This window comes from Tenrec ecaudatus, chromosome 7 (genome assembly GCF_050624435.1).
Source record: "Tenrec ecaudatus isolate mTenEca1 chromosome 7, mTenEca1.hap1, whole genome shotgun sequence".
Taxonomy (NCBI): Eukaryota; Metazoa; Chordata; class Mammalia; order Afrosoricida; family Tenrecidae; genus Tenrec; species Tenrec ecaudatus.
In genome coordinates, this window is record NC_134536.1 from 91037758 (window position 1) to 91065395 (window position 27638).

General features: G+C 40.5%; 1 protein-coding gene across 3 annotated transcripts in view; it reads left to right on the forward strand.

Moving 5' to 3' along the window:
* UBE3D (ubiquitin protein ligase E3D) overlaps nucleotides 1–27638 on the forward strand; it is a 178412-nt gene that overhangs the window by 29031 nt on the left and 121743 nt on the right. For 2 of the 3 annotated variants that reach the window (XM_075554833.1, XM_075554832.1), the window contains exons 5-8: nucleotides 661–730; nucleotides 17124–17193; nucleotides 18845–18953; nucleotides 22799–22962. In XM_075554833.1, coding sequence (XP_075410948.1) covers nucleotides 661–730; nucleotides 17124–17193; nucleotides 18845–18953; nucleotides 22799–22962 — 413 coding nt within the window. Of the gene's footprint in view, nucleotides 1–660; nucleotides 731–17123; nucleotides 17194–18844; nucleotides 18954–22798; nucleotides 22963–27041; nucleotides 27615–27638 lie in introns of those variants that run through there. The other variant, XM_075554834.1, reaches the window with a different exon arrangement.

Sequence of the window (27638 nt, forward strand, 5' to 3'; positions counted from 1 at the left end):
ACCAGTCTCTGGAGAAGGATATTTTGCTTGATAAAGTAGTGAGTTGGCAGAAAAGAGGAAGCTCCTCACTGAAATGGCTTGAGCAGCAATGAGGGCAGCCAGGGCCATGACTGGGGATGGTGTGGGACCGGATTTGTTTTGTACAGTCACACAGAGTCACTGTGAGGGAGAACTGATGTGAAACACCGAGTAACAATAACAACACGAGTTAACAGATTGTTTTTATGTCACTTACACTCAGCTTGCAGTCAAAGTCATGAGTTCAAGTTTTGACTGGTCTGTTTGGTAGCTTCATGAGCTAGAGCACGTCACCTGTCCTCCTTCCCTTTGTTGCCCACCATCTGCCTTCTCTAACTTATAAGGATATTTTGGAGCACTTTTGTAAATGGAAGGTGCTTATTATTCAAATTAACTTAGTAATATTTGACTCATCAGCAAACGACTAGGTTTGTAAAAATCGTGCAGCATTCTGTCTTTAGATTTAAGAAAAATTATCTCTTTGTATGTGAATTATGCAGAGAAATGGAATATATTTCTAGTATTTAGTGAGGGCAGAATAAAATGTAAAGTTCAATGTATGCTCTAGAGACTACGTTAAAATTATATATTCCTTTTAAGAAAAGCTGAATGACATTTAAATGACATTTTTCTATTCTACAGAAACCCAAGGCAAATACCAAAGTAATTTGTAAGCGTTGTAAGGTAATATTGGGAGAGACCATGTCATCAGGTAAGAATTTCATAACAAAACGCCAAATTGATCATCTAGTTTTTAAGGAGGAAAAAGTAACAAAAAAGACAAAAAACAATAGAAAAAGACTTTTTAGTAGTTAGCTGATTAATTTAAATTATATAATAGCTGCTTTTCAAATATAAGCCAACTAACCAATATACCAAAACATGTTATATTTTGGCCTTTCTTTATAAGTGCATAGAATTGAGTTTTAAGCATCAAGCCGTTGAGTCATTTTTTATTTTTCATATTATTTTGTGGGTATAAAGCAATAGTATAAAGTTTGTAGTGGGGTTTGTCTTAAAGGAGATTAGGGCCTTTCTCATTACACAACTCCTCAGTTGCAAAGTTGGTACCCAGAACCTGAGAAGTATCTTTGGCTGTCATCTGTCTCGGGGCTGTTACATGTAATATTTTGGGGTGGGGGTAGTGGGTATGGTGAGGAGGTAGTTTGGAAAAGTTCTGTTGAAAGGGAAAAAACCTGAATTTTGTACTTTGTTCTTTCTTTTCTATTTTTAGGTAAAGTCTATTTTATTGCTTTAAAACAGGATTTAAAGTATAATACCGAAAATCCTAATAATTAAAAAGCTTCACTGTTTAAACATGGAGGCTTAAAATGTCTATAGAGGTACAACATGTTGTTGACTTTGAGGGTGATGAGTAACTGCTTAATATGATTAACTAGGCAATGCAACTTAAAGGAAGGCAGATGGTGATATATTTTGTTTGTTTTGCTAATAATCAAAAGTCTTACAAAATGTTGGCTGTCAGTAAACAGAAAATGAAGAGTAGTAAATGATGCCACACGCTGTGTCATTTTTGGATAATAAAAGAAACCACTTAGTAAACAACTGAAAATGAATTTGAGGAACAATTTATTTAAATGATGAGTAAAGTGTCTGATTCCAAATCAGCAAATTGAGGGCTCAGAACCTTTTGTGTTCCTTTCTGTCTTGAGATCGTGTAAGCATTGGGCTGCTAACTGCGAAGTCGGTGATACAATCCCACCAGTTTTTCTGCTCCCAGAAAGATTTGCAGCCTCGGAAACCTTCTAGGGTCACCATGTGGCAGAATTGACTTTGAGGCCAATGTGATTTGTTTTATGGTTGAGGTGAACTTATTTTTTATATTCTCTTCTTTGTGAAAGCTAATTAAAAATGACAGGGCATGGCAAAGACTTGAAGTTTTGAAATCAATAAAGGTAAGAAATGCATAGTATGTGGCAGTGTGGAGAAAGCTGGAGTGTAGATGTCTGAAAAAGGACAGTTCAGTGTGTTACCAGGCAACATTCATGTAGGATGCCGGAACAGCTCCAAGGTCTGAGTTGCCAAGTTAACAGAGAAGGCAGTTTCAGGTAGGGAAGTGGAAGCAGGATGATTCATTCAAAGTCTACAAGTGGAGCTAGTAGAACACTAGCACTCCATTCCACTCCTAAGTTGCTCGTACCCTCCAGGTGGAGAGTGGAGGACCTTTTCTTGAAATAATTGAAGTGGACTGACTTAGGCTGGGTCTTCCAGAGGAGTGAACCTAGTGAAGTATATCGTAATTTCCTTGTTGATCCAGGGCCTGGAGGAGCCTCAGTGGCCGAGTGGCATTCTTAACGTCTTGTTCAGCGCTATCAGTTTTGTTTATAGGCAATAACATCCCTTCCTTTGGAACGAAGTCCTCTGAACCTGAAGCACCTAAGACAGTGGGATAGGAAGGAAAAAAGGTATACTTGGGCAAGCAGCGAGTGCTGCTGCTTCCACTTTCACCCCCTGGTTCTAGACCTGTGCATCCTTGGCTTTGGGGAAATTACACCATGTACTAGAGCATGGAAAGCTCTTGGAGAACATTGCTCCAACCTTGAAAGGTACTGCCGTGTACCTGGCACCATTACTGTGTCTCTAGAAGGACATCTCGTGGCTGTGGCAAGCCTTCTGTTCCGGGAGGTGGGACCAGTGAATTCCACGTACCATGAGTTCATTGCTGTACTTCACATGCTGTGAGGTAAACCCCTTGATCGGAGGCAATGCTGGGTGGGATAGCGGATGATGGGCAAGGCGTTCCGAAAGCCCATGGATAGTGGATTGATAGGAGCATTGTGTGCTTGGAATCTATATTGAAGTTATGTCTATCCTCCAGTGTTATGAATTGAATTATGTCCCTCCAAAGTATGCCTCAACTTGACTGGACTATGATTCTCAGTATTATTTAGTTATCCTTCCCTTTTTGATCTGACATGATTGTCCTATGTGCTAATCTCTTTGATGTTAATCCTGAGGCGAGATTCGTGGCAATTACACGAATGATGTAGGATACAATCTACCGGACTAGGGTGTATCTTGAGTTAAGCTCTTTGGGGATTAAAAAGATTTAAAAATTGAACAGAGACAGGGACCACCTACCATTAAGAAAGAAGAGCTGGGAGCAGAGGGAGTCCTCTGGATCCAGGGTTCTTGTGTTGAGAAAGTCTTATACCCCGTGTACAACTGAGGTAGAGGACCTTCCCCCAGAGCTAACCAAGAACGCACGCCTTTTCCTAGAACTAGCGCTGTGGCTGGTGGCCGCTACCCTCCACAATGTGAGAGGACAAGTCTCTGTTTGGTAGGCCATCCGCTTGGTTTTCCTCTTGTCGCATCTCATAACTGAGACACCCAGTAAGAACAAACACTGCCCGTCCAGAATGCAATCAGTCCATGTAGTCAGTCTGTCACCAGACAGCTGGCACATCACCCAGAGGACTGCTGCCATGTAAGGGACGCTTACTGGTCTCGACTCTGAGCAGAATGAGCTCGCAGCCGTGGTCACAGCCTGGTTGTGCTGCACTTTTCCATTGCATGTTGTGCAGAACCATCTGTAAGCCAGGTCCTAGATACAGGTTTTCTCTTCCTCAGGCAACAGATTGTAAAGAACATACCATGAGGCCGCAGATGCAGCCTGGAAGATAATGTATCCGGGCTGAGAGACCAAGGGTACGTGACCACTTCCTTATATAACTTGCTTGTACCTTAAGGCCTTGCTTAAGCTTGGATATACCACTTCCATATAAACATAGAGTACTATTAGGCATATTCAACTTCACGACTTGCTGGGTCAGATAACTGACATGGGCAACGTAGACTGTGTGGTAACTCTGGTGGCCCACGGTTAAGCGTTCAGTCTTTACTGCGACCCAGTAACAAGACAAAAGCGGTTTCTCAACAGTAGTTACCTGCAGAGATTGGCAGGGCTTTGTTCTAAAATCCTAAATTTCTATGCTGTAGTTCAGCAATAAGGGACTTAAAAGACTCTAAGTCAGTAATTCTCAACCTTTCTAATGCCATGACCCTTGGTTGTGGTGACCCCTCAACCATAAATTTATTTTCGTTGCTACTTCATAACTAATTTTGCTCCTGTGATGAATTGGGTTGCTCGACCCCCAAAGAGGTCATGATTTGTGAACCTCTACTTGCTCTATCTCTTATCAATGGTGGCACTTCAGCCACTATTGGATCAGCCAGATCATGTGGCCCAAATAGCAGAAACAAAGCCATTTTCCAAATCAGTAGTTGCATACCAGATATCAGGAGCTGTACAAGTATAATTTGCTCAAGTGAGACAGCCACAGCTGGCAGAGTCACTGTAATTGGAGTCATGACTTAGCTAAGTTTATGATCATTTATTGTCATTCTCCAAGATCCAACTTTTTTTTTTTTTTTGCACAGGAAAATGGGTGAGTTTAATGGGGATTTATTGGGAATCACCACCCTTTTATCTGTTAATCCTTGATGGTGGCAGTAATTCCTGCACTCTATCCCGGAATGCAGTGTGGCTCTAGTTCTCTATTTTACTAGGTAAGGGAGTTCTAATGGCTTCCGTGTGGTCTTTCCTACCATAATAGAACAGTGCACATTTCGAGAATGCATTGGAAGGAATCTATTCTATGCTGAGTATGTCTATTTCTATTTTGCATTTTGGAATTGGGATAATCACTACAGAGTGGGTTTGGGAATGCATTGGACCCACTGTGAAATGGGCCCCAGCTCTCCATTATTAACATGACTCAGACACCCGCTGCTCTGCCTGGTGGGCTAAAGTCACATATTAGTTTTCTTGGGATTATCATCAGCTCAGAACCAGTGTCTAGTAATCTCCCAAAGTCTAACGATTTCCTTATCTGCAGTGAATAGTCACTGTCTGACTTCATAGATATTTAAGATAGCCTGAGAGAAAGATTAACGGTACAGACTTTGGGCATTGCTGAGGTGTTTTTCTTCAAGGGGACCCGGCCCCTCTCCGTTGAAGTGGTTATGAGTCTGTTATGGCCAGAGTCAGGGAATTGGTTTAAGGGCTGTGACTACTCTCTCTTTGGGTGAATTGAGTTAGATTGCCATTCACTTGACCCAGAATTCTTCCGTCTGTACAGATCAGATAAATATTTAGTCAATTTCCCATCCATTTCTGAAGGACACCACAATTAAATAACCAATGCCGTATGAGTCAGACTGTTTTGACTGCTGTCCATTACAGTAGCAACACTCGCCTTATCTCTGATGATGAAGTGTGGCCACTTGCCACTACCCACTTAGGATCCAATTAGCCTCATTGTAGTTAGGTGTCTTAATTCAACTAGAGCAGTTCCCACTGTCAAATTAGTTTCTTCACCATTATGTGAAAGCTTTGTTCTCCGACACTCCCTGGGGAGGTGTGTGGGTCCCACTCGATAAATCCACTCACACACTTCCCTAAGGCTGTGGCTCCCTGTCTGCAGCATACCAAGGCAGGTCTGGTGTTTCCACTTGATTCAGTTCAGATGGGTTATTGTTGAATCCATGCTCTGGTGAGCCAAGCCCAGAAATCATTAGATTCTTTTTTAACTAGTGGAGTTAAAGCATTGAATGCAGAAACTGTGCTTAGCAGACTCATAACAATAAACTCAGACAGTTTCAACTTTATGCACCCAACAATATTAACCCTCACCCTCAGTAACCATTTCTGCACACATTTTCCAGGTGTTTGCTTGGGTATGGAAGAAAAATCACACAGTTGCTTTGGAGTTTAGTATACCTCCTCCTGGGTTACACTTTGTTCTTTCAGTACTTGAGGCTGGCTGGGATTCACGTCTAGTTAGAGATCTAGAAAGGAGCATAGTGGGTTACACATTGGGCCGCTAGTCACAAGGTCAGAAGATGGAACCCGTCCGCCACTCTGAGGGAGGAGGAAGTGGCCTTTGCTCAGATAGGGTTTATTGCCTCTGAACTCACAGAGGCAATCCCACTCTGTCCTTGAGGTTGCTGTGATCCGAATGGGCTGGGTGACAGTTTATACTCCTGGAGGCGGGTCCGGGCACTTTCACAATGCCTCGTGAGGCATCCGTCTCAAGTGATGCCCCTGGCAATATCTCGGATGAAGGACACTCAGCGGGGGGAATTCCATCACGTATTGGTGGAAGGGATATGGTTTTACTGGGGAGTGTAGCTTAGCAAACAAAGTAATTTCTTTGGAAGGGGTTGAGAACTGATGCTGTTGGCAGTAGTGATTCAACTGAATTTAGGGGATCAGTGTTCCCAGTTTGCTGATTATCTGTCCATGTGTTCTATCCCAAATTTCAGGATTCTGTTTCTTCCCAATCAGTGCCCTCCCATTAACTTCAGATACCATTTGAGGTTGGGAATTCAATTAGCTTATAATTAAATCACAGTTGATATCAGTTCAGTTACTATAGGAAAAACAAGGGTAAGTGAAAAGGTTTTGCTACAAAAAGTGTACATACTTTTAGTAAACAAGGCTGTGAAAAATGTGAAGTGATTGTTTCTAGACAGATCCTCTAGCTAGGTGTGGTTGCTTCTGAAGGTGGGGTTCATTGCCTCTGACCCTTTCCTGAGGAATCCTGCTCCCTCTATCCCAGCACATCAAAACAGCAGGTTTTATGCCCTTGAGAGATTCAAGCTGTGTTCCTTTTCATTGTTGTTTGAGTTTTGAGAACAAAAAGAAGGGGCAAGATCAGGGGCTGTAGGATTGAGGGGGTAAGGTTTCCCAGTGAAATTCTTGTACCATAGTCCTTGCTACCCTCAAAAAATGAGGGTATTGTCATGATGAGAAAAATTATCTCTCTGATCAACTATCCTGGCCTTTCCACCAATAATGGTTTCAAGTTTCTGAAAACTTTCCTAATAAAGCCCATGATCATCCTGTGTCCCTTAAGAAAATATATTAAGATTAGCCTTTGTGATCCCCAAATACACTACTATAACTTTCTGAACCGATTTATATATATATATAAATTTTATATATAAAATTCAACTGGCCCAGCAGAGCTCTTTGGAAGCCATTGCCTTGATAGCACTCTTTGTTTCTTTTGAAGGCACCTTAAAGAAACGGACAAGTGTGTTACTGAGAAAACTTGGCTGCTGCTGTCCGCGGATGGCAGAGATATGCTTAAACACATTCTGTTAGGAATGAACCAATACATGTGTGAGCTGGTGCCCCAGTAGCAATACTCATTAACTTACCTTGGCCAAGTCTTCTTACAGGATATCAGAGCAGCACTCAGGGTCATTTATGCAGATTTGAGGCACCAAAGTCTGGGACTCATTTCTTTCATTTACCATTTTCTCTAGTGAAAGCAGAATCAACCAATCAGCTTCCCTAAACTTCTCAACAGAATTGCTGAAAGGTATTTAATACACAATCAGCCAGAAATTCACTTTACAAAAAATATTTCCTTTAGAAATATCTTGTGCATTTTGATTGCCACCTTGTACCATGGGTGGCCCTTTCCGTACTAAAATTAGCATCATCAGTGTATTTAAGTCTAGCTGCACTGGAGAACCAATTCAGAACATCCATCTTTCAGATTTCATGTCTCTAGAACTTCTCAGCACCACATGTCTTTAGCAGGTTCCCTGGAGGAACAAAACCAGTGAAGCATGTATACTCTCCACTACCATAAAGTGATTGTGACTAAAGGAAACCTGTATTGAGCTTCTGAAATATTTATAGAAGCAGACAGCTTCATTTTTCTTTTTTTAAATTTTTCCATTCTATGATTTTTTTAAACCATTTTATTGAGGGCTCATACACCTCTTATCACAATCCATTGTGTCAAACACATTTGTACATTTGTTGCCATCATCATTCTCAAAACATTTGCTTTCTACTTGAGCCCGTGGTATCAGCTCCTCATTTCCCCTCCTCCCTCTCCACTCCCTCCTCTCTTATGAACCCTTGATAATTTATAAATTATTATTATTTTGTCATGTCTTACACTGCCGATGTCTCCCTTCACCCACTTTTCTATTGCCCGTCTCCCAGGGAGGAGGTTATATGTAGATCCTTGTATTCAGTCCTCCCCTTTCTACCCTACCTTCCCTCTACCATCCCGGTATCGCCACTCTCACCACTGGTCCTGAAGAGATCATGTGTCCTGGATTCCCTATGTTTCCAGTTCCTATCTGTACCAATGTACAATCTCTGGTGCATCTGGATTTGTAAGGTAGAATTGGGATCATGATAGTGGTGGGGGGCAGGGGAGGAAGCATTTAAGAACTAAAGAAAAATTATCTTTCATCTTTGCTAAACCTGCCCCCTGACTGGCTCATCTCTTCCCCGAGATCCTTCTGTAAGGGGATGTCCATTTACCTACAGATGGGCTTTGGGTCCCAGCTCTGCACTCCCCCCTCATTCATAATATGATTTTTTTGTTCTCTGATGCCTGATACCTGATGTGAATCTACTGGTGCTTTTTGAAGTACCAACATTGCAGTTAACAGCCCATGCTCTAGTGCTAGGCTCAGTAAAAGGGTGTGTATATATTGTTGTTGAGTGCCATCAAGTGGGTCCTAACTCATAGTGGCCATTTGCACAAGGAAGGACTGCCCGGATTGTGCGATCCTCACAACTGGTGTTATGTTGGAGCCACTGTACCAGCCTATCTCCTTGGCAGTCTTCCTTTTTTTTTTTTTTTGCTGCCCTTCTGTTTTATAATGTATGAGGTCCTTCTTCAGAGATTACTCGTTCCTAACAACATTCCCAAAATACATGACATGAAGTCTTGCCATACTTGCTTTTAAGGCACACCCTGGCTGTATTTCCCAAGACATACTTGTCCTTTGATAATTCATGATACTTTCACTAGTCTTCACCACCACAACAATTCAAACACACCAATTCTTCCTTATTCATTGTTCAACTTTCACGTGCATATGAGGTGATAGAAAATACCATGTCTTGGATCACACACACCTTAGTCTTCAAAGTGACATCCTTGCTTTTCCATATTGTAAACAGATTTTGTGCAGCAGATTTGCCTAATGCAGTGTTAGTTGATCTCTTGACTGCTGCTTTCATAAGCATTTACTGTGGATCGAAGCGTAATGAAATCCTTAACAACTTCAGTATTTTCTGTTTGTCATCAGGTCTGTTGGCCCAGTTGGGAGGATTGGGGTTTTCTTTACATTGAATGTAATGCACACCAAAGGCTGTAGTCCTTGATGTTTACCAGGCAGTGAGTGCTTTTACACAGTTATTAAACAAAATGCTTGCCACGCCAACACTTTTTAGCATATACAACTCAGAACCCTTCATTTTGTTCATCATACTGCGCAAACCACCATCACACTGTTCGCTTTCCCACCACCCTACGCAGTGACTCCCTCACTCCCACCGTGTACTCTTATCTCTGCTAACCATCATTGTGAAATGCCCGCTGAGTTATTTCCAACTCATAGTGACCCTCTGTACAACAGAATAAGAGACTTCCCAGTCCTGTGCCATCCTCATAATTGTTGTTCTACGGGAGCCCATTTTTGCAACCACTGTGAAAGTCCATCTCGCTGAGGGCCTTCCTCTTTTTCGATAACCTGCTTTAGCAACCATGTTCTTCTCCACTAATACACTCATAATTTGTTAACCATTCGTAAACTTTACAAGGTCCCAAAGGATGGGAACACAATCAGGCAATAATGAGAGTGAAGAGCTTTTCAAATGAATTAAAACAGATAAATACTAGTTTAAATTAAAAATTTCTATACCTTTGAAAATAGTCAAAGCTAAAGAAAGATCACAATAAATTATTCCATGTCATGTGATATTATGAAACCACTAAAGAGGATGTAGCCAGCGATATCTCTACGATACTATATATTTAAACAAAACAAGCAAGGTATAGATGAACAAAAACAAAAGAAAACTACAGTGAGCACTGGAAGATGACCAAAATAAAGCAACAATTTTAGAAATGTGTAGTCATAAAAACTACTCTTGCCTTGGTAAGAACAACAAATTTCTGGTCTTCTTGCTTGGGGACATTGCCACCACTCAAGTACTCCCTCAATGCAAGACTACTTTCTTCTATTAAATTGGCATTCTATGATGCTCACCTTCCCAACACAACCGCTGAAGACAAAGCAAGTGAATAAGAAAATGTGGTGAAGAAAGCTGATGGTGCCCGGCTATCAAAAGATAATAGCGTCTAGGGTTTTAAAGGCTTGAAGGTAAACAAGCGGCCATCTATCTCAGAAGCAACAAAGCCCACATGGAAGAAGCACACCAGTCTGTGTTATTATGAGGTGTTGATGGGATCAGGTATCAGGCATCAAAGAACAAAAAATCATATCATTTTGAATGAGGAGGGGAGTGCAGAGTGGAGACCAAAGCCCATATGTAGCCACTGGACATCCCCTTACAGAAGGGTCTGGGTAGAAGAGCCGGTCAGGATGTAGCAACGATGAAAAATACAGCTTTCCTCTAGTTCCTAAATGTTTCCTCACCCCCACTATCATGATCCCAATTCTGCCTTGCAAGTCTGGCTAGACCAGAGGATGTACACTGGTACAGATAGGAACTGGAAACACGGAATCCAAGGCAGATGATTCCTTCAGGACCAATAGTGTGAGTGGTGATACTGGGAGGGTAGAGGGAGGGTGGGTTTGAAAGAGGGAACCGATTACAAGGATCTACATGTGACCTCCTCCCTGGGGGGATGGACAACAGAAAAGTGGGTGAAGGGAGACGTCGGACAGGGCAAGATATGACAAAATAATAATTTATAAATTATCTAATTAAAAATTATGACAAAATAATTTATAAATTTTTAAGGGTTCATGAGGATAGGGGGAGTGGGGAGGGAGGGGAAAAATGGGGACCTGATGCCAGGGGCTTAAGTGGAGAGCAAATGTTTTGAGAATAATGAGGGCAATGAATATACAAATGTGCTTTACACAATTGATGTATGTATGGATTGTGATAAGAGTTGTGTGAGTGACCACGAGGTGTAGAAGGGACTAGTTATTAGACATCAAATAACTAAAAATCACATTAGTGGGTGCCCACCTTCCTGATACAATCACTGAAGACATGTGTGCATAAGCAAATGTGAAGAAAGCTAATGGTGCCTGGCTATCAAAAGATATAGCATCGGTGGTCTTAAAGGCTTGAAGATAAACAAGCAGCCATCTAGCTGAGAAGCATCAAAGCCCACATGGAAGAAGCACACCAGTCTGTCTGACCACAAGGTGCAGAAGGGACCAGTTATCAGATATGAAAGAACTAAAAATCATATCAATGGGTGCCCTTCTCCCTGATACAATCAATGAAGACAAACATGTGCATAAGCAAATGTGAAGAAAGCTGATGATGCCCAGCTATCAAAAGTTATAGCGTCTGGGGTCTTAAAGGCTCAAAGATAAACAAGTGTCCATCTATCTCAGAAACAACAAAGCCCACGTGGAAGAAACACACCAGCCTGTGTGACCATGAGCTCTCAAAGGGATCAGGTATCAAGCATCAAGGAACAAAAAATCATATCATTGAAAATGTGAGTGAGTGCAGAGTGGAGACTCAAAGCCCATTGGCAGCCAGCCGGACACCCCTTACTGAAGGGCTGTGGGGAGGAGATGAACCAGTCAGGGTGCAGGGAAGCAACGATGAAACATATAACTTTCCTCTGGTTCTTAAACGTTTCCTCCCCAACACTATCATGATCCCAATTCTACCTTGCAAATCTGGCTAGACCAGAGGGTGTACATTGGTACAGATAGCAACTGGAAACAGGGAATCCAGGACAGATGACTCCTTCAGGACCAGTGGTGAGAGTGGCGATGCCTGGAGGGTGGAGAGAATGTGGGATAGAAAGGGGGAACTGATTACAAGAATCTACGTATAGCCTCCCTGGGAGATGGACAGCAGAGAAGAAGGTGGGGAGGAGACATCAGACAGTGTAATATATGACAAAATAATAATTTATGAATTATGAAGGGTTCATCAGGTAAGGAACAGTGGGGAGGGAGAGGGAAAATGAGCAGCAGATATTAAGGGCTCAAGTAGAAGGCAAATGTTTTGAGAATGATGATGGCAACAAATGTACATATGTTCTTGACACAATGGATGTATGGATGGATTGTGATAAGAATTGTATGAGCTCCAATAAAATGACTAAATAAATAAATAAAGGGTAGTTTTAGGAAACAAGGGAAGTATAAGCTTTTAACCCTTGCAGAAGCCAAGGGCCCTGTGGCTTAGAGACCAAGGGTTCTTCAGACTGAGAAAGTACATCACAGACAGAACTTCACGCTTCACATTTTAAATCCTGACTGCAACCTGTTAATTTCCCTAGCAACCCTCTTAATCATAAGTATCATCTGTGAGTTCTTTGTGACCATTGCCTGAAATTAGAGGAGGTCAGATACTTCCTACATGCCATTTTTGACTTTATCCCAAATTATTAGACGTACAAAGGAAAAGAAGAGTGTGACTCAAGGAAAAAAATTCACTGGCAAACAGACTCTAATTTCACAGATAAAAATGTTGAAACAGCAATAATAAATATAGTCAGTTTTTTAAAGAAAATCTAATGAATAAATGAATAGCAAATCTCAAAAACTTGAAAGCTCTTAAAAAATATCCAGGTGGTAATTCTAGAGACAATTTTAAAATTTGAAGATAGTTGTGTAGAAATTGGTTGTAAGCTTGGTTTGGTGTGTCTTTTACTTGACATAACCCTGTTGCTCTGGGAGAAGACAACTTCATCACGACGCTGTATTATTCCTTCAAATACTTTTTGAGGGGCAATGTTCAGCATAAAACTCAAGATAAGCAAGCACAGAAGCAAAGTAGGCTTCCATTAATGAGAACTAACAAAAACCACAAACAATATGAAAAAAAGTATTACTGAAATTTTCGGATTTACACTGAAAATGAAAACTATTAGGGGAAGCATATTTGGAAAAGATTCACAATAGTAATTCTGAAAAAAATTACAATTGAAATGGAAAGTGCATACCTTCACATTAAAGAATAGAAGATTGATGAGAAAAATATATGTAATTAGCAGAGAAAGATAAAGAGGTGGAACATACAGAAGACATGGGGCATATATTGAAAAGATCTAACACAATCAAAGGAGTCCTGGTATGGTGGGTACATGTTAGGTTGTTACCCACAAGGTCAGCAGTTTGAAATCACTAGCTGCTCCTTGGGAAAAAGATGAAGCTTTAGCCTCCGTAAAGACTTATAGATTTTGAAATCCACAGGGGCAGGTCTATCCCGACCTATAGATTGCTGTGAATTGGAATCGACTCGACAGTAAGATTTTATTTATTTTCATTTTACCGTATAATCAAACTTCCAGAAAAGACAGTAAGGATAGAGCACAGACAATATTTGAAGAGGTTATTGCTGAAAATGTATGGAAAGTGGTGATACACAACAATCTGTATTTAGATACATCAGAATTATACTGCAGAAAATTCAAAAACAAATTCTTAAACACCCGCAGTAAAAGAATGGAAACCCTTCAAAGGCGCAGCAGTAACACAGTTGAATACAGTGCAATGGCCTTGACAGTGTGCACCAGAAATGGCTGTTAACCTGGGATTTTATATCAGGCAACAATATCCTTCAAAGATGAAGGCAAAGGTTATTATATTTTCTGACCAACACACTCTGGATTGACACACCCCTAGTAGTTTCTCTTTAAAAGACAACCCACCTGTACATCACGAAAATCTCCACAAATAGAAGCTCTAAGAAAGAATGGTGAAAAGCTAGTAAATATGTAGATGACAGTAAATGAATAGTTACTCTTTGAAATAAGTTTGGGGATTAAAAATTTAAATTAAATTATAGCGTGACAACATTTAAGATGACAAGGTTAGCAGATTATATTGTGTACCTTTTAACATGACAACAAAATAGTAAAATGAAAATTAACAATTTCAAGGGTACATTTCAAGGGTAAGTCCACCATCATGGCTCTTTGGTGTATACAATTTTTTTATTGTGTATAACATTTTGTGAAACTGTTGACGTTATTATTGCCCTTTTTTGTGTGTGTCACATTAAGTAGTTGAAAACAGTCTTTAAAAAACAAAAAACTACCAAGGAGAACTTGTGTCTTTCTAAAAATGGTTTGACAATGCATTGTTCTGGTCTCAGAGAATGCTATGGCATAAATTTGTAATTGTGTAAGTGGTTGAAGCTCCTGGCTGAGAGCTGAAGGGTTTAAGAAAGATGGGGCCGGCTGCTTCCAAGTGACCCACGTGCAAAAGAACGTAGCCCTGCCCAGCCCTGCGCCGTCCTCAGTGGTTCTGTGTAGAAGTCCATCGTTGCAGTCACTACATCAGTCCACCTTGTTTAGGATCCTTCTCTTTTTTGCTGTCCCTCTGCTTTTCCAGAGAATGGTCTCTCCTGATTTTATGTCCCAAGCATGTGAGACAAAGTCTCGCTATCTTAGCCTTGCCTCCAAAGAGCACTGGCTGCATGTCTCCCAAGAAAAACAATAGGAAGACAAACATTTAAAAAAATCAAACTTTTTTTCTTCCAAGAAAAAAATGTATTTACAGCCTGTGAAACCCTATGAGGCAGGTCCACTCTGTCTTAAAAGGTTGGTATGGGTCAGAATTCACTCAACAGCAGTGGGGTTGGTAATTAATCTTAAACATGATAGTAGGACAAGAAGAAAGTAAAAGGAAATATAGGAAAGAACTAGGAGGCAAAGGGCATTTATAGAGGTCTAAATACAGGCATGTACACATGTAAATATATTTATATATGATGATGAGGAAATAGATCTATGTACATATATTTAAAGGTTTAGTATTAAGGAAACAGATTGATATTGGGCTTCCATTCAAGTACTCCCTCACCACAAGAACACTAAGCTCAGAAGGGTCGCAGGAAGAGACGAGCCAGTTACGTTGCAGAGTAGCAATGATGAAACAGACAACTTTCCTCCCCCCACTATTATGATCCCAATTCTCCAGCTAGACTAAAGCATGTACACTGTTACAGATAAGAGCTGGAAACACAGGGAATCCAGGACAAATAATAATGAGAGTAGCAATACCAGGAGGGGAAGTGGAAGTGGAAGCAATACCAGGAGGGGAACCAAGCACAATGATCTACATATAACCCCTTCCCATGGGGACAGAAAATAGAAAAGTGGGTGAAGGGAGACATCGGACAGTGTAAGAGATGAAAAAATAATAATTTATACATATCAAGGGTTCATGAGGTAGGAAGGGGTAAAAATGAGCTGATACCAAGGGCTCAAGTAGAAAGAAAATGTGTTGAAAAGGATGGTGGCAACAAATGTACAAATGTGCTTGACACTGCTTATGTTAAGAACTGTACCAGCCCCTAATAAAATGATTAAAATTTTTTTTCCAGATAATTTGGTTTGTTTTAAATTCTATTTATTTGTGTGTGTGTAAGAGAGAGCTTTATATCAAAGAGTAGTTATATATTAAGAACACATCCCAACTTAGTCCAGATCAACTCTGTAAGTTCAACATTACTCCAAATGTGTGAAACCAGTCCGTAAATTCCTCTTCAGACTCATGCAACACATGCAGTGGAAAATCACCGGCCAGTGGAGGGCAATCCAATTATAGGAGCCTTGTGTAGATAAATGTTTGTATATATTAATCCATATAGCTATATATTGATGTAAATTCCTAGATGTTTAATTATGATATAAAATATGCACACATTTTGAAGAGAAAAGCATCAGAGCAAAAATTAGGAACACAGAATTTGTGGAGGGCTAAGGGGGACGGTGGGACCCCACACCCCTCTGCAGAGTGTCTCGCGTGACTGAGCCACTGGCGGATCTGCTTTAGCCACAGGCAAGAGTCGCGCACAGCTTACTGTCGGGGAGACTCCATTGTAATCTTGATTGTGCTGCATCGAATGTGATACTTCGCCAGTTGCCCACCCTGTAGACAAAACTTGTATCTGTTCTGGGTGAAGTATCTTATTGACTCCATGACAGAAGTTTCTTGCCTTTTGAATGGTGTTGGGGCGTCTTTTCCTTCTTATATATTATTTGTATTTCGGTCTGTGTACAATTATGTTTTAACCATATGACCTTATCCCAATTTTGTATTTTGTTGTTTTCTGTCGGGTCTCCCAGCTGTGAAGCACAGGAGGAGTGGATGTATAGTGATCATAATGTATAACAAGGAGATAGAGGGAATTCAGGGTGGGGGGTGAGAGGGCATTTGGGAGTAAATAATAAAGGTGGGAGTGGGAGGGCACACTAGAGCAGATTGTGATGGCACAATTTTAAAAGCAATTTAACTGGGGTGGGGGTGGGGGATAAATGGCATCCTCTAAAATTCTATGGTATGATTGTATAATTCTGCTTGATATGAATGTATGACTAAACTATTGTATGGTATGTAAATTAAGTGCCAATAAAACTGCTGGGGGAAACAATATGTACACAATTTTGAGGTCTTTGCCAAATGGCTTTTCAGGGCTCATTTCTAATTCTGGTAATGAATATATATATACTCATTTATCCATATCTTCATTACTATACCTTATCATTTAAAATATTTGTTTCCATTTCCTTTATTATTAGTGAAATTACATATTTTCTATAGATTTAAAAAAACACAAAATCTTGATTCTTTTTTCATTTCTATTAACTATCTAGCTTGCTGTTTAAATTCTGCTGTAAAGAAAGTAATCAATAACCAGGCATGGTGAGAATAGTATGTTAACAGATTGCTTTTCTAGATAGAGACTAATTTGAGGTTCATGGTATCCTGGCATGGGCTTTGGGATACTATAAGGGAAGGGACTGTCGGGTTTCTGGCTATCCTGGATAAATGACACTAGTGGTACTGATTTCTGGGTAAGTGGTCTATCAGTGTGATCTAACTAATTAGTACACTTTCTCTGTCTGTCAGCAGAGTTGCTACAACAGGCCTATTCTAAAACGATCCTGTCACCTCAGAACTGTGTATTTGTAGTTAGCAGTAGTTAGTCTTTAGGAATCAATTCTTTTTGGGAAAATTTTACTGAAGATTAATTTTATCAGTACAGTGAGTTTATTTTTAAAATCATAATTTGCAGCTAACATGCCGGTAGTAAAAATATTAGTTTAATGAAAAAATTCGTTATTTTGTTCTTTTGTTTCTAGAAACCACGAAGCTATATATGACAGAGATAATTGTCCAACGATCTGAGGAAAAGTTTCCCATTCTACCAAGGTACCAATAGCAGATTAACTTTACTGTTATTTCCAATTTAGAGTAAGTAGGTAAAATTAGTTGTTTGGGAATTCATTCTTATGTATGTTGTCCTTTATTTTAAAAGGAGGGAGAAGTTTTGAGAAAGACTTGGATATTTAAGTCAATGCATATATAAAAGACTCGAGGACATATTTATTTTGTTCATGTAATGTTATAGACACATGTATTCATGAATTCTAATTCAGAAAAGTTTTGTTATTTTTTTCCTATATGCCAGATATTCAGGGCCTTACAAGTTAGTCTTTAGTAGGCCTTTAACTAATTATTTTTTACTTTAATTTAACTAGACTAAAATTTCGAACATGGATCAGCTTTCAGGGAGCTCCTGTGTTACCAATGGTACTCAGTCTCCAAATGAGTATTTATTTTCTTTGATTTTTTTTTGTTTCAAACAGAAATTAACTGAAATATACTTTTATTGCAGTCTATTTATTGATATCTAAAATGAGTGGCAACCAGAACATAGACTTAAATTTTACCTTCCTATAAATATATTTATTTTGCACCTGCAAGTTGATACTTTTAGGAAATTCTAATGAAAAATATTGTAGACAACACTGAAAATTGTTTGGGAGGAAATTTCTCACCCTCTTAACTTAGTTCAAACTTAATGCCTTCGAGTTAAGATTATAACTCTTTTTCAAAAATAACTTAAGGAAGTGATTTAATAAAAACACAAAAAAAGAAGTAACAAGTGCACTGTTTTATTGATTGACTTTTCAATAAGCTTGATCTGGAGGAGTACGGCATCACACGGATTCAGTGTCCTGTAATAACCACTCCACTGTTTCCATGGGCAAGAGTTACCTTTCCCTGGTTGACTCTGGCTTTGCTAGGTTTGCCGCCTGGAATCACTTGTGTTCTTTGCTTCATTCACTTAAGCACATCTCTTGCCTAAATAGAGTTCAGTCTCATCTCAGGGGTAAACACCTTCAATTTTAAGAAGAGCTGAGTGTACTCTCTGTTTCCATAGACCTTGTCTGTAGCCAGCAAAAGTGGCCTTGGATCACAGGCTTCCCGATATTTGCCGTTTAGAAGTCGTGTTCCCAGCAGGCCTCCACAGCCTCCAATACGAGACTGTAACTCTTATGGGAATAGAAAGCCCCATCTTTCTTGGAGCACTGGTGATGCCAGATTGCTTACCTTGCAGCTCGCCGCCCAAAGTGTAACCAGCATGTCACCGAGGTTCCTCGTAACTTAGTTATGCGCTATTTAATAGGCTCCATCACAGGTGGAATGCTGCCTTATCCTGACACGGTGTCAGTAGGACGGGATGGCTGGGTTTTGTGTGGTAAATGTCCTCCTTTTCATTTCCTCCCCTGTCTTTAGTTCACATTTGCATCTTCTAGATATTTTACATAAGTGGAGGCATTGGAAAACGATATCTTAAGGATTGAAGATGTGGCATAAGAAGAATAGAGCACACACAAACACCTTGAAGTATATTAAAATCCATAGTAACACAATTTGTGAGGGCATGGGCAGTATGCAGAAAAGCTTGGCATACAGATGTCTCTCCCTTCGAGGTCCTTGTGAATATTTTTGCCTCTTCTTGCTGGTTAGTTATTATGAAAAGCACATTGTGAAAATTGATTTTTGTTCAAAACAGGTTTCAGTTTGTACAGAGTGTTATTGCCCAGTGTCTGGTGGAGCTCTCTGCTGCTAGAAGCACGTTTAGATTTACTATTCAAGGTCATGACCGGAAAGCATACATCTTGGTGAGCAATGATTGTAGCATAATAAACCTAGGTCTTAGAATTCTTTATTTTTGTCATTCTTTTCCCTTAATATTCAGGCATAGAAAATGTTATCAAATTATTGTTTTATTATCAGATTAATTCATAAATCAAAGTCCCTTAATATCCTCCCTAATAATGAAGTGCCAGTGTGTGCTGTCATTGTTGTTAGGTACCATCAACTCGGTTTCGACTCAAAGCAGCCTGATGTGTAATAGAACAACCCACTGCCCAGGGCTGTGCCATGAGCACAATTGTTCTTATGCTTGGGCCCATTGTTGCAGCCACTCTGTCAGTCTATCTCATCCAAGGTCTTCCTCTTTTTCTCTGCCCGTCTAGCATATGCATGTGAAAGGTGGATGTTGACAAGACCCAAGAACAATTGATGCATTTGAATTGTGGTGCTGGAGAAGAGTCGTGAACGTACCATAGTCAGCCAAAAAGCTCTTTAAAGGAAAGGATGGTGAGACGTCATCTCACGTACTTTGGACATGTTGTCAGGAGAGACCAGTCCCTGAAGAAGGACACCATGCTTGGTAAAGTAGAGGGACAGCAAAAAAGAGGCAGGCCCTCAAGGAGATAGATTGACACAGTGACTGCAGCCGTGGGTTCAGCATAGGGACAACTGTGAGGATGGCAGAGGGCTGGGGAGGGTTTCAACAACTACTTCACCAAGTGTGTTGTCCTTTCCCATGGCCTAGTCTCTCCTGACAACATGTCCAAAATAGGTCAGACGAAGCCTCTCCATCTTCACACCTAAGAAGCATCCTGACTTTACTTCTTTTAAGACAGATCTGTTTGTTCCTTTGACAGTCCATGGTCCTTTTAAGATTTTCCACCAACATCATAATTCAAATATGCATCGATTCTTCTCTGGTTTTCCTGATTCAGTGTTCAATGTTCACATGTATATGAGTGATTGAGGCTTGGATTAGATGCACCTTAGTCATTAATGATGTCTTATGCAGCAGGTCAATATGTGCTAGGTACTAAGAATATTAAACCAAAAATCCAAACCTTACCTACTGCTGCCGAGTTGCCTTTATCACATAGTGACTTTTAAGAACAGAGCATGGAAGAAGCACACCAGCCTGTGTGATCACGAGGTGTCAAAGGGATCAGTTATCAGGCATCAAAGAACAAGAAAATCATATCATTATGTGCTCACCTTCCTGATACGATCACTGAAGACAAATGGGTGCATAAGCAAATGTGAAGAAAGCTGATGGTGCCCAGCAATCAAAAGATATAGCATCCGGGGTCGTAAAGACCTGAAGGCAAACAAGTGGCCTTCTAGCTCAGAAGCAGCAAAGCCCAATGGGAGAGGCACACCAGTCTGTGTGATTATGAGGTGTTGACGGGATCAGGTATCAGGCATCAAAGAACAAAAAATCATATCATTGTGAATGAGGGGGAGTGCAGATTGGGGACCCAAAGCCCATCTGTAGGCAACTGGACACCCCCTTACAGAAGGGTCACAGGAGATCAGCAAGTCAGGGTGCAGTGTAGCAACAATGACTTTAGTTCTTAAATGCTTCCTCCCCCACCACCTCCCCTACCCCACTATCATGATTCCAATCCTACCTTACAAATCTGGCTAGACCAGAGGATGTACACTGGTATAGATAGGAACTGGAAACATGGGAATCTGGGACAGATGATCCCTTCAAGACCAGTGGTGAGAGTGGCGGGATGGTGGAGGGAAGGTGGGGTAGAAAGGGGGAACCAATTATAAGGATCTGCATATAACCTCGTCCTTGGGGGACAGTCAACAGAAAAGTGGGTGAAGGGAGATATTGTCAGACAGTGTAAGATATGACAAAATAATAATAATTTATAAATTATCAAGGGTTCAGGAGGTAGCAGGGAAGGAGGGGGGAAATGAGCTGATACCAAGGGCTCAAGTAGAATGAGGAGGGAAAAAATGTACATATGTACTTGACACACAATGGATGGATGTATGGATTGTGATGAGTTGTACGAGTCCCCAGTAAAATGATTAAAAAAAAAAAAAAAAAAAGAACAGAGCAGAACTATTTCCTAGGGTTTTCCAGGGCTGTAATCTTTGTAGAAGCAGACAACCACATCCTTTTACAGAGAAGGGATTTACCCTTACAGTAGATGTTCTTGGATTCCAGAACCCCCACCCCTACCCTCCTTTACTGCATGCGCACACACACACGTAAATCTTCAAGAGAGACCAGTCCCTGGAAACAAGGCATCCTGCTTGGTAAAGGACAGGGAGAGTAAAAAAGAGGCAGAGCCTCGACAAGATGGACTGATGTAGTACCTGCAACAGTGGCTCTAGCAACATGGTGAGGCTGGGGCAGGGCCGAGCAGTGTTTCGTCTGTGGTACAGAGGGTTGCTAGGAGTCGGAACCCACCTGGCAGCATCTTCTCACACCAGCAGCCACAGTTTACCCTAAAGCAGATGTTGTGGGCTCCCCGCCCTTCCACATTGCCCTTCCTGGGCTGGTGGCCCAGCTGTGGTTGTCATTGTTGTTGGCTGCTCTGGCCCACTATTAACCCCTCTAGGAACTGCCCTTTACTAACAGATTCCGCCTGGTGCAGGGAGCACCCATGCTCTCTAGTGTCTTCTGTTCTCACTCATTCCTGCCCTGGTCACCCCAGCCCGCTACCAGTTACTGATGGACCCTGGTATTATGGATTGAATTTTGTCCCCCTAAAAGATGCATTGTAAATCCTAACCTCTATGAGGGGCCTGTGGAAAGTTTGTGGAAAGAAGAATGAAAAGGTACCGGCACTTTCTACACACTTTTGGACGCCTCTTCATATGTTTCAGGGACCCACGTGGCATAGTCGGGGTAGTTAGGAGTTGAACTGCTAATATCCAGGTCTGCAGTCTGAAACCTCCAGGGGTTCCTCAGGAGGAAAATCAGGCTTTCTACTCCCGAGAACATTTCAAGTATTGGAAACCCACGGAAATTTAGGCAGCCTCTCACAGTAAGTCCAAACTCAATGCCATCGAGGTAATTCTGATGCATAGTGACCCCATAGGATAGGGTGAAAATGCTCTACTCATGGGTTTCCAAGACTGCAACTGTACATGGGAGTAGAAAGCCTCGTCTTTCTCCCAAGGAACTGCTGGTCATGTTATCAACATGACTCATAAACCATATGGCACCAGGACTCCTGATACATGTATAAAGGGACTTCAAAAGGTTTGTGGGAAAATTCCACAAGGAATTGCCCATAAGGGCAATTCTACTCTCCTATAGAGTCACTATGAGTAGAAACCAGTTCAATGGCAGTGAGTTGGGTGATTTTAATAGATGTATTAATTATCATCTAGCCTATATTCTTAATTTAGTAAGATTGAGCTCTTCATCAAATGTTATTCTTTAGAAGGCCTTACTTACTTAAAATTAGGTACCTCATTTGCCTATTTTTTTTTCCTGGTAATTGGTATGTTTTTTCTTTTCCCCCACTTGTAGTGATGGTATATTTAAAACAAAAACAAAAAACCCACTGCCATATAATCAGTTCTAGCACATGGTGCCTCCTACAGGGTTTCCCAGACTGTAAACCTTTACAGGAACAGACAGACTCCTCATCCTCACAGAGAAGCGGGCCTGATTTTTCCACCTGGGATTAGCAGTGCAAGCATAACTGATCGCGTAAGGGGTTCAAACCCACCAGGTCTTTGGAGGGGAAGATGGCGCAATCTGTAACATAGTCTTGGAAATCCCAGGAGATAGGAATCAGAAGTGACTAGATGGCAGTGGGGTTTGCTGTTTATATTAAAAGATAGAATGGCAATATTCTTTATTTATACATACTTGGATTTTTTCCCCTTTTGTCTTTAGTTATGGCTTCTAAACTCAGATAGTTTGGTGATTGAATCTTTGGGAAATCTCAATCGTATCCAGAAATTCCCCCTGTTGGAAGACATTTTGGAGGAAGATTCCAGTTCTGTCAGGAATGCCGTCAAGGTCCTGTACCAGCCTTGCATCCAAAACAGGAATGAAGAGTAAGTTGTGCTCTTGTTGTTTCATTCTATATTGTGTTTTAGCTTATGGTGCGGTATTTGGTATTTAAGAAATTAATGAGTTAAATAGTATTATTCTTCTTCCCCCTTTGAAGTATATAGGAGTTATTATGCTAAATATTATACTTTCCAAGCAGATTGCATTAACACAGATGAATCCTGCTAGCATGTAGAAAGCTTTCTTTCATTGAATATAATTTGCCTTTTTCTTGCAGTCTCCGCTCCTTGTACATATGGGCTGCAATACTAAATCAGACTTCAACAGATATCCTTATTTACAGATAAGGACCGTGCAAGCATTGGAGCTACACTAGTGAACAAAACAAAGCCTGCTTCTTGGTGTTGCAAATGTATTAGGGGGCAGGTAGACCATCAACAACAACGACAACAAAATTAAGAAGCTTACATTCTTCCTGTGTGTCAGTCCCTAACTTAAGTCTTCCAGCTCAATTAAACTTAACAAAAACCTATGAGGCAAACACTATGATATCTCTCTTTTAAAGAAAAGGATTGGTAATAAGGCAATTGGAGAGAGAGTGTGAAGATAGGTGTGAAAGGTTGCCAGGGGCTCAGGTAGCGGGAGAATGTTTTGAAGCTGATGATGGCAACAGATGTATAAATGTGCTTGGCACAATGGATATATGTATGGATTGTGATAAGAGCTGTATGAGCCCCCAATAAAATGATTTAAAAAAACAGAAAGGTTGCCATTGTCTATTGAAAAGTTAGGGAGATTCCCTGTGTTAAGCTGATAAGTTAGTGGAATCATCAAAGAATGAGGGAATGAACTACATCTGATGGAAGCTCATTCCAAGCAGAAGGCATAACTGTAAGTGCTTTATTTGAACACATTGGGAATTTATACTTGTCCTGTACTCTCAATTGATTTGATCAATGTTCTAAGAACAAAAAGAACCCAATCTTTTTCTGGAAACTGAATGAGACATTAAAATAATTAATGCTTTTTAAAATTCTACCAGTAGTACAAATCATAAAAGGAACAGTACAGATATGCACAAAGTAAAATGTGAAAGTTCTCTATCATGTCCTTCTCCCAAAGTAAGAAGCCTGCTATATATTCAAGTACTTATTGTAATTAGTCTGCATCTGAACTTCATTTTCATGATATATCTATATGTGTGTACATATACTTTGGTTCTCATCTGAGCGAGCTACAAACAGTTCATGGGAAATTTTCAATGTGTTCAATTCCATTTCTCCACAAACTTAAAAAAAATCATTTTATTGAGGGCTCTTATAGCTCTTTTAACAATCCATACATCCATCCATTGTGTCAAGCACATTTGTACATATGTTGCCATCATCATTCTCAAAACATTTTCTTTTTACTTGAGCCCGTAGTATCAGCTCATTTTTCCCACCTCCCCCACCCTCCCTCCCTCATGAACCCTTGATAATTTATACATCATTATTATTTTTTTAATGTTTTACACTAACTGCTGTCTCCACCCATTTATCTGTTGTCCGTCCCCCTGGGAGGGGTGATATGTAGATCATTGTGATCGGTTCCCCCTTTCTCCCTCCATCTTCCCTTACTCTCCTGGTATCACTACTCTCATTATTGGTGCTGAGGGGTTTATTTGTCCTGGATTCCCTGTGTCGCGAGCTCTTATCTGCAGCAGTGTACATGCTCCGGTCTTGTCGGTTTCATAAGGTAGAATTGAGGTCATGATACTGGAGGGTAGGGGAGAAGCATTAAAGAACTAGAGGAAAGTTGTGTGTTTCATCAGTGCTATGCTGCACCCTGACTGCCTTGTCTCCTCCTTGTGACCTTTCTGTAAAGGAATGTCCAATTTTCCACAAACTTTTAAAGTCCTTTATGTGTGTGTATTTATTTGTAGATTTTTTTCGTTTTGATTCCATTGAATGGTGATGTGTGTGTTTCTATCACACTGTTACCTAATTTATTCCAACTCATAGTAACTCTATATAGGGTTAAGTATATGTATATATGTATGTATGTATGTATTTGTGTATGTGTGATTAGTTCTTTTTTTTTTTTAAGCAGAATTTTGTTTTTCGAGAATTACCCACTTGTGATTAGCAGTCCAAGTCTAACCGGCAGTGCCAGGGTTTGGTATTTTATGAAATGAATGTACTATAAATTACTTAACTATTTTAAAATTATGGCCTTTTTAGTCATTTATCTTTGGCATTCACAATAATTATTACACTTTGTACCTATGTTTGTGGGAGAAAGAGAGGCTTTCTACTCCCATAAAGAGTTATTGTGGGGTCCAGCTCACAATTGAACGGGCCCAAGGAGCGATGTGCAATTAACAAGACAGTGAAGACGGAAAAGAGGGCGCAGGGGACTCAAGTCCATTCTCAGGGGAAGAGAGAAGAGCCCGCAGTGTATTCATATACACAAACAAACGGTCGATGTACTAATCTTGGTATTCCAAGCATTCACAGGAAGCACAAAGCAGCGAGAGGAACACATGTTCTTTGAGATTATCTGCCTACGAGAGGCCTCGAGCAAGCACCAGTAGGAAACAACTTTCTCTAAGCTCAGATGGGAACAGATGTACTGTGGAGAACCGTCCTTCCTGGAATTTCGCGCTTGAGGTGCTCCCCGGGTCTCAGATTGTGAGGTGTGCCTCTAAGCTAGCGATGGCATGCCCAAGCCCTGTAGTCACGAGTCCTTGGGAGCAGGCCACAAACATCTTCCTCGGGGTCTAACGTTTCCCCCAAGTTATAGTCTCAGAAGCCAACAGGGGCAGCTATACCCTTTTCAAAAGGGACACGATGAGTCAGAATAGACTCTGTGGCAGTGAATTTGGTTGTTTCAGAACCTATGTGTATGAATTATGGTGTTGGAGAAGAATATTGAGGATACCGTGTACTGCCAAAAAACAAACAGATCTGTCTTGGAATGGTCCTTAGAGGCATGGGTAGCAAACCTTTGCCTCATGTACTTTGGATATGTTGTCAGGAGAGACCAGCCCCTGGAAAAGGACACCATACCTGGTAAAATGGAGGAGCAATGAGCAATCGGAAGGCCTTCCAAGAGCTGGATTGCCACAGTGGCTACAAGAGTAGGCGTAAGCAAGAACAATTGTGAGGATGGGGTACAGTAGGGTAGTGTTTAGTTCTTTTGTACATTGGTCCCTCTGAGTAGGAACTAACTCAATAGCCCCTAAAGAGCAACATGTTTAATGAGCTTTGGTAGCACAGTGGCTTAAGCTCTGCGCTAATTAATTGAAAGGTGGTTTAAACTGACCTGCCTTCATGGGAGAAAGATGAGGCAGTCTACTTTCATACAGATTTACAGCCTTGGAAACCTTAGGAAGAAGTTCTCATCTGTCCTATAGAGTCTCTATGAGTCAGAAACAGTTCCATGGCTGTTGATTTTGGGTGTGCTTCTCAATTTTGTGATTATATGCACATTTTTCTGCAAGAGAAATTTCTAGAAGTATAATTGTGGAGTTAAAATTGTTTTTAGATTTTAAAAATCATGTTTTTAATGAAATAAATCATTTTATTGGGGACACTTACATTATAACACACATCCGTTATCTCAAGTGGACATGTACAATTATTAGCATCAACAATTTCTAAACATTATCTTCTTGAGCCGTTGGATATCAGCTCCTCTAAAAAAATCAGTTTTTTATAAAAGTCTTTGCCAATTCATACTTCTACTTGAGCTTCCTATCAATGCCCATTTCCCTACACTCTCATCTAATTGTTTAGATATTTGACCATCTGATGCCAATCTAAGTGAAACAGTTTCATTTGACTATCTTTGTGCTTTATTGAGGCATAGGCAAAGAATATGGCATTTGTGTTTTATACTTTGGGGGATTTCTTGGCTTTTTAATGTGTCATCAACTTTTAAGATATTCATGGGTATGTGTACTGTGTTAGTCTGGGTTGACTAGAGAAACAAATCCAAAGAGACTCTTATGTGTATAAGAAAGAGCTTTATCTCAAAGAGTAATTATATATTAACAAAACATCCTAGCCCAGTCCAGATCAAGTCTGTAAGTCTGATATTAGCCCATATGTCCAATACTAGTGTGTAAATTCCTCTTCAGACTCATGCAACACATGCAATGACGCCGAATGCGGGAAGATTACAGACCAGTGGGTGAAAAGTCTTGTGGATCCAGTGGCAGTGGAAGGATCTCAGCGCTGACATGGGTCTCCACATGGCTCCTCCAGCTCCAGGGCTCTGGCTCAATCAGCATGACTTCATGTGTCTTGTCAGCAGGAGGAGGAAGCAGAGAGTCTATCCCACCTCCAAGGAGGAAGATAGGAGTTCCCTGAATCCTCAGGAGAATGCCAGGTCCACATAGAGGCCTCATTGATTATGACCTGATTGATAGACTAGACTCCACCCCTTCACAAGTTGACAGGAGATTATGTAACTGCCACATGTACCAAATATTTAGATTATATAGCCAAGTTTATAAAAATTCTTTATATAAATCTTTGAAAAATGTATTTGCAATGTGAAATTTCAAGAAAGGTACAGTAAATCTCACACAATAACTGGAAAACCCATTTTGTTCTGGCCTTCACTTGATAGGTATGTGGAAGCAATGTTAGTAGGCACATGTAAATTTGTGTCAGTACAACTCAAATGATCACAATTTATCAACAGGCGATATAACTCCAATTTTCTTAATGTT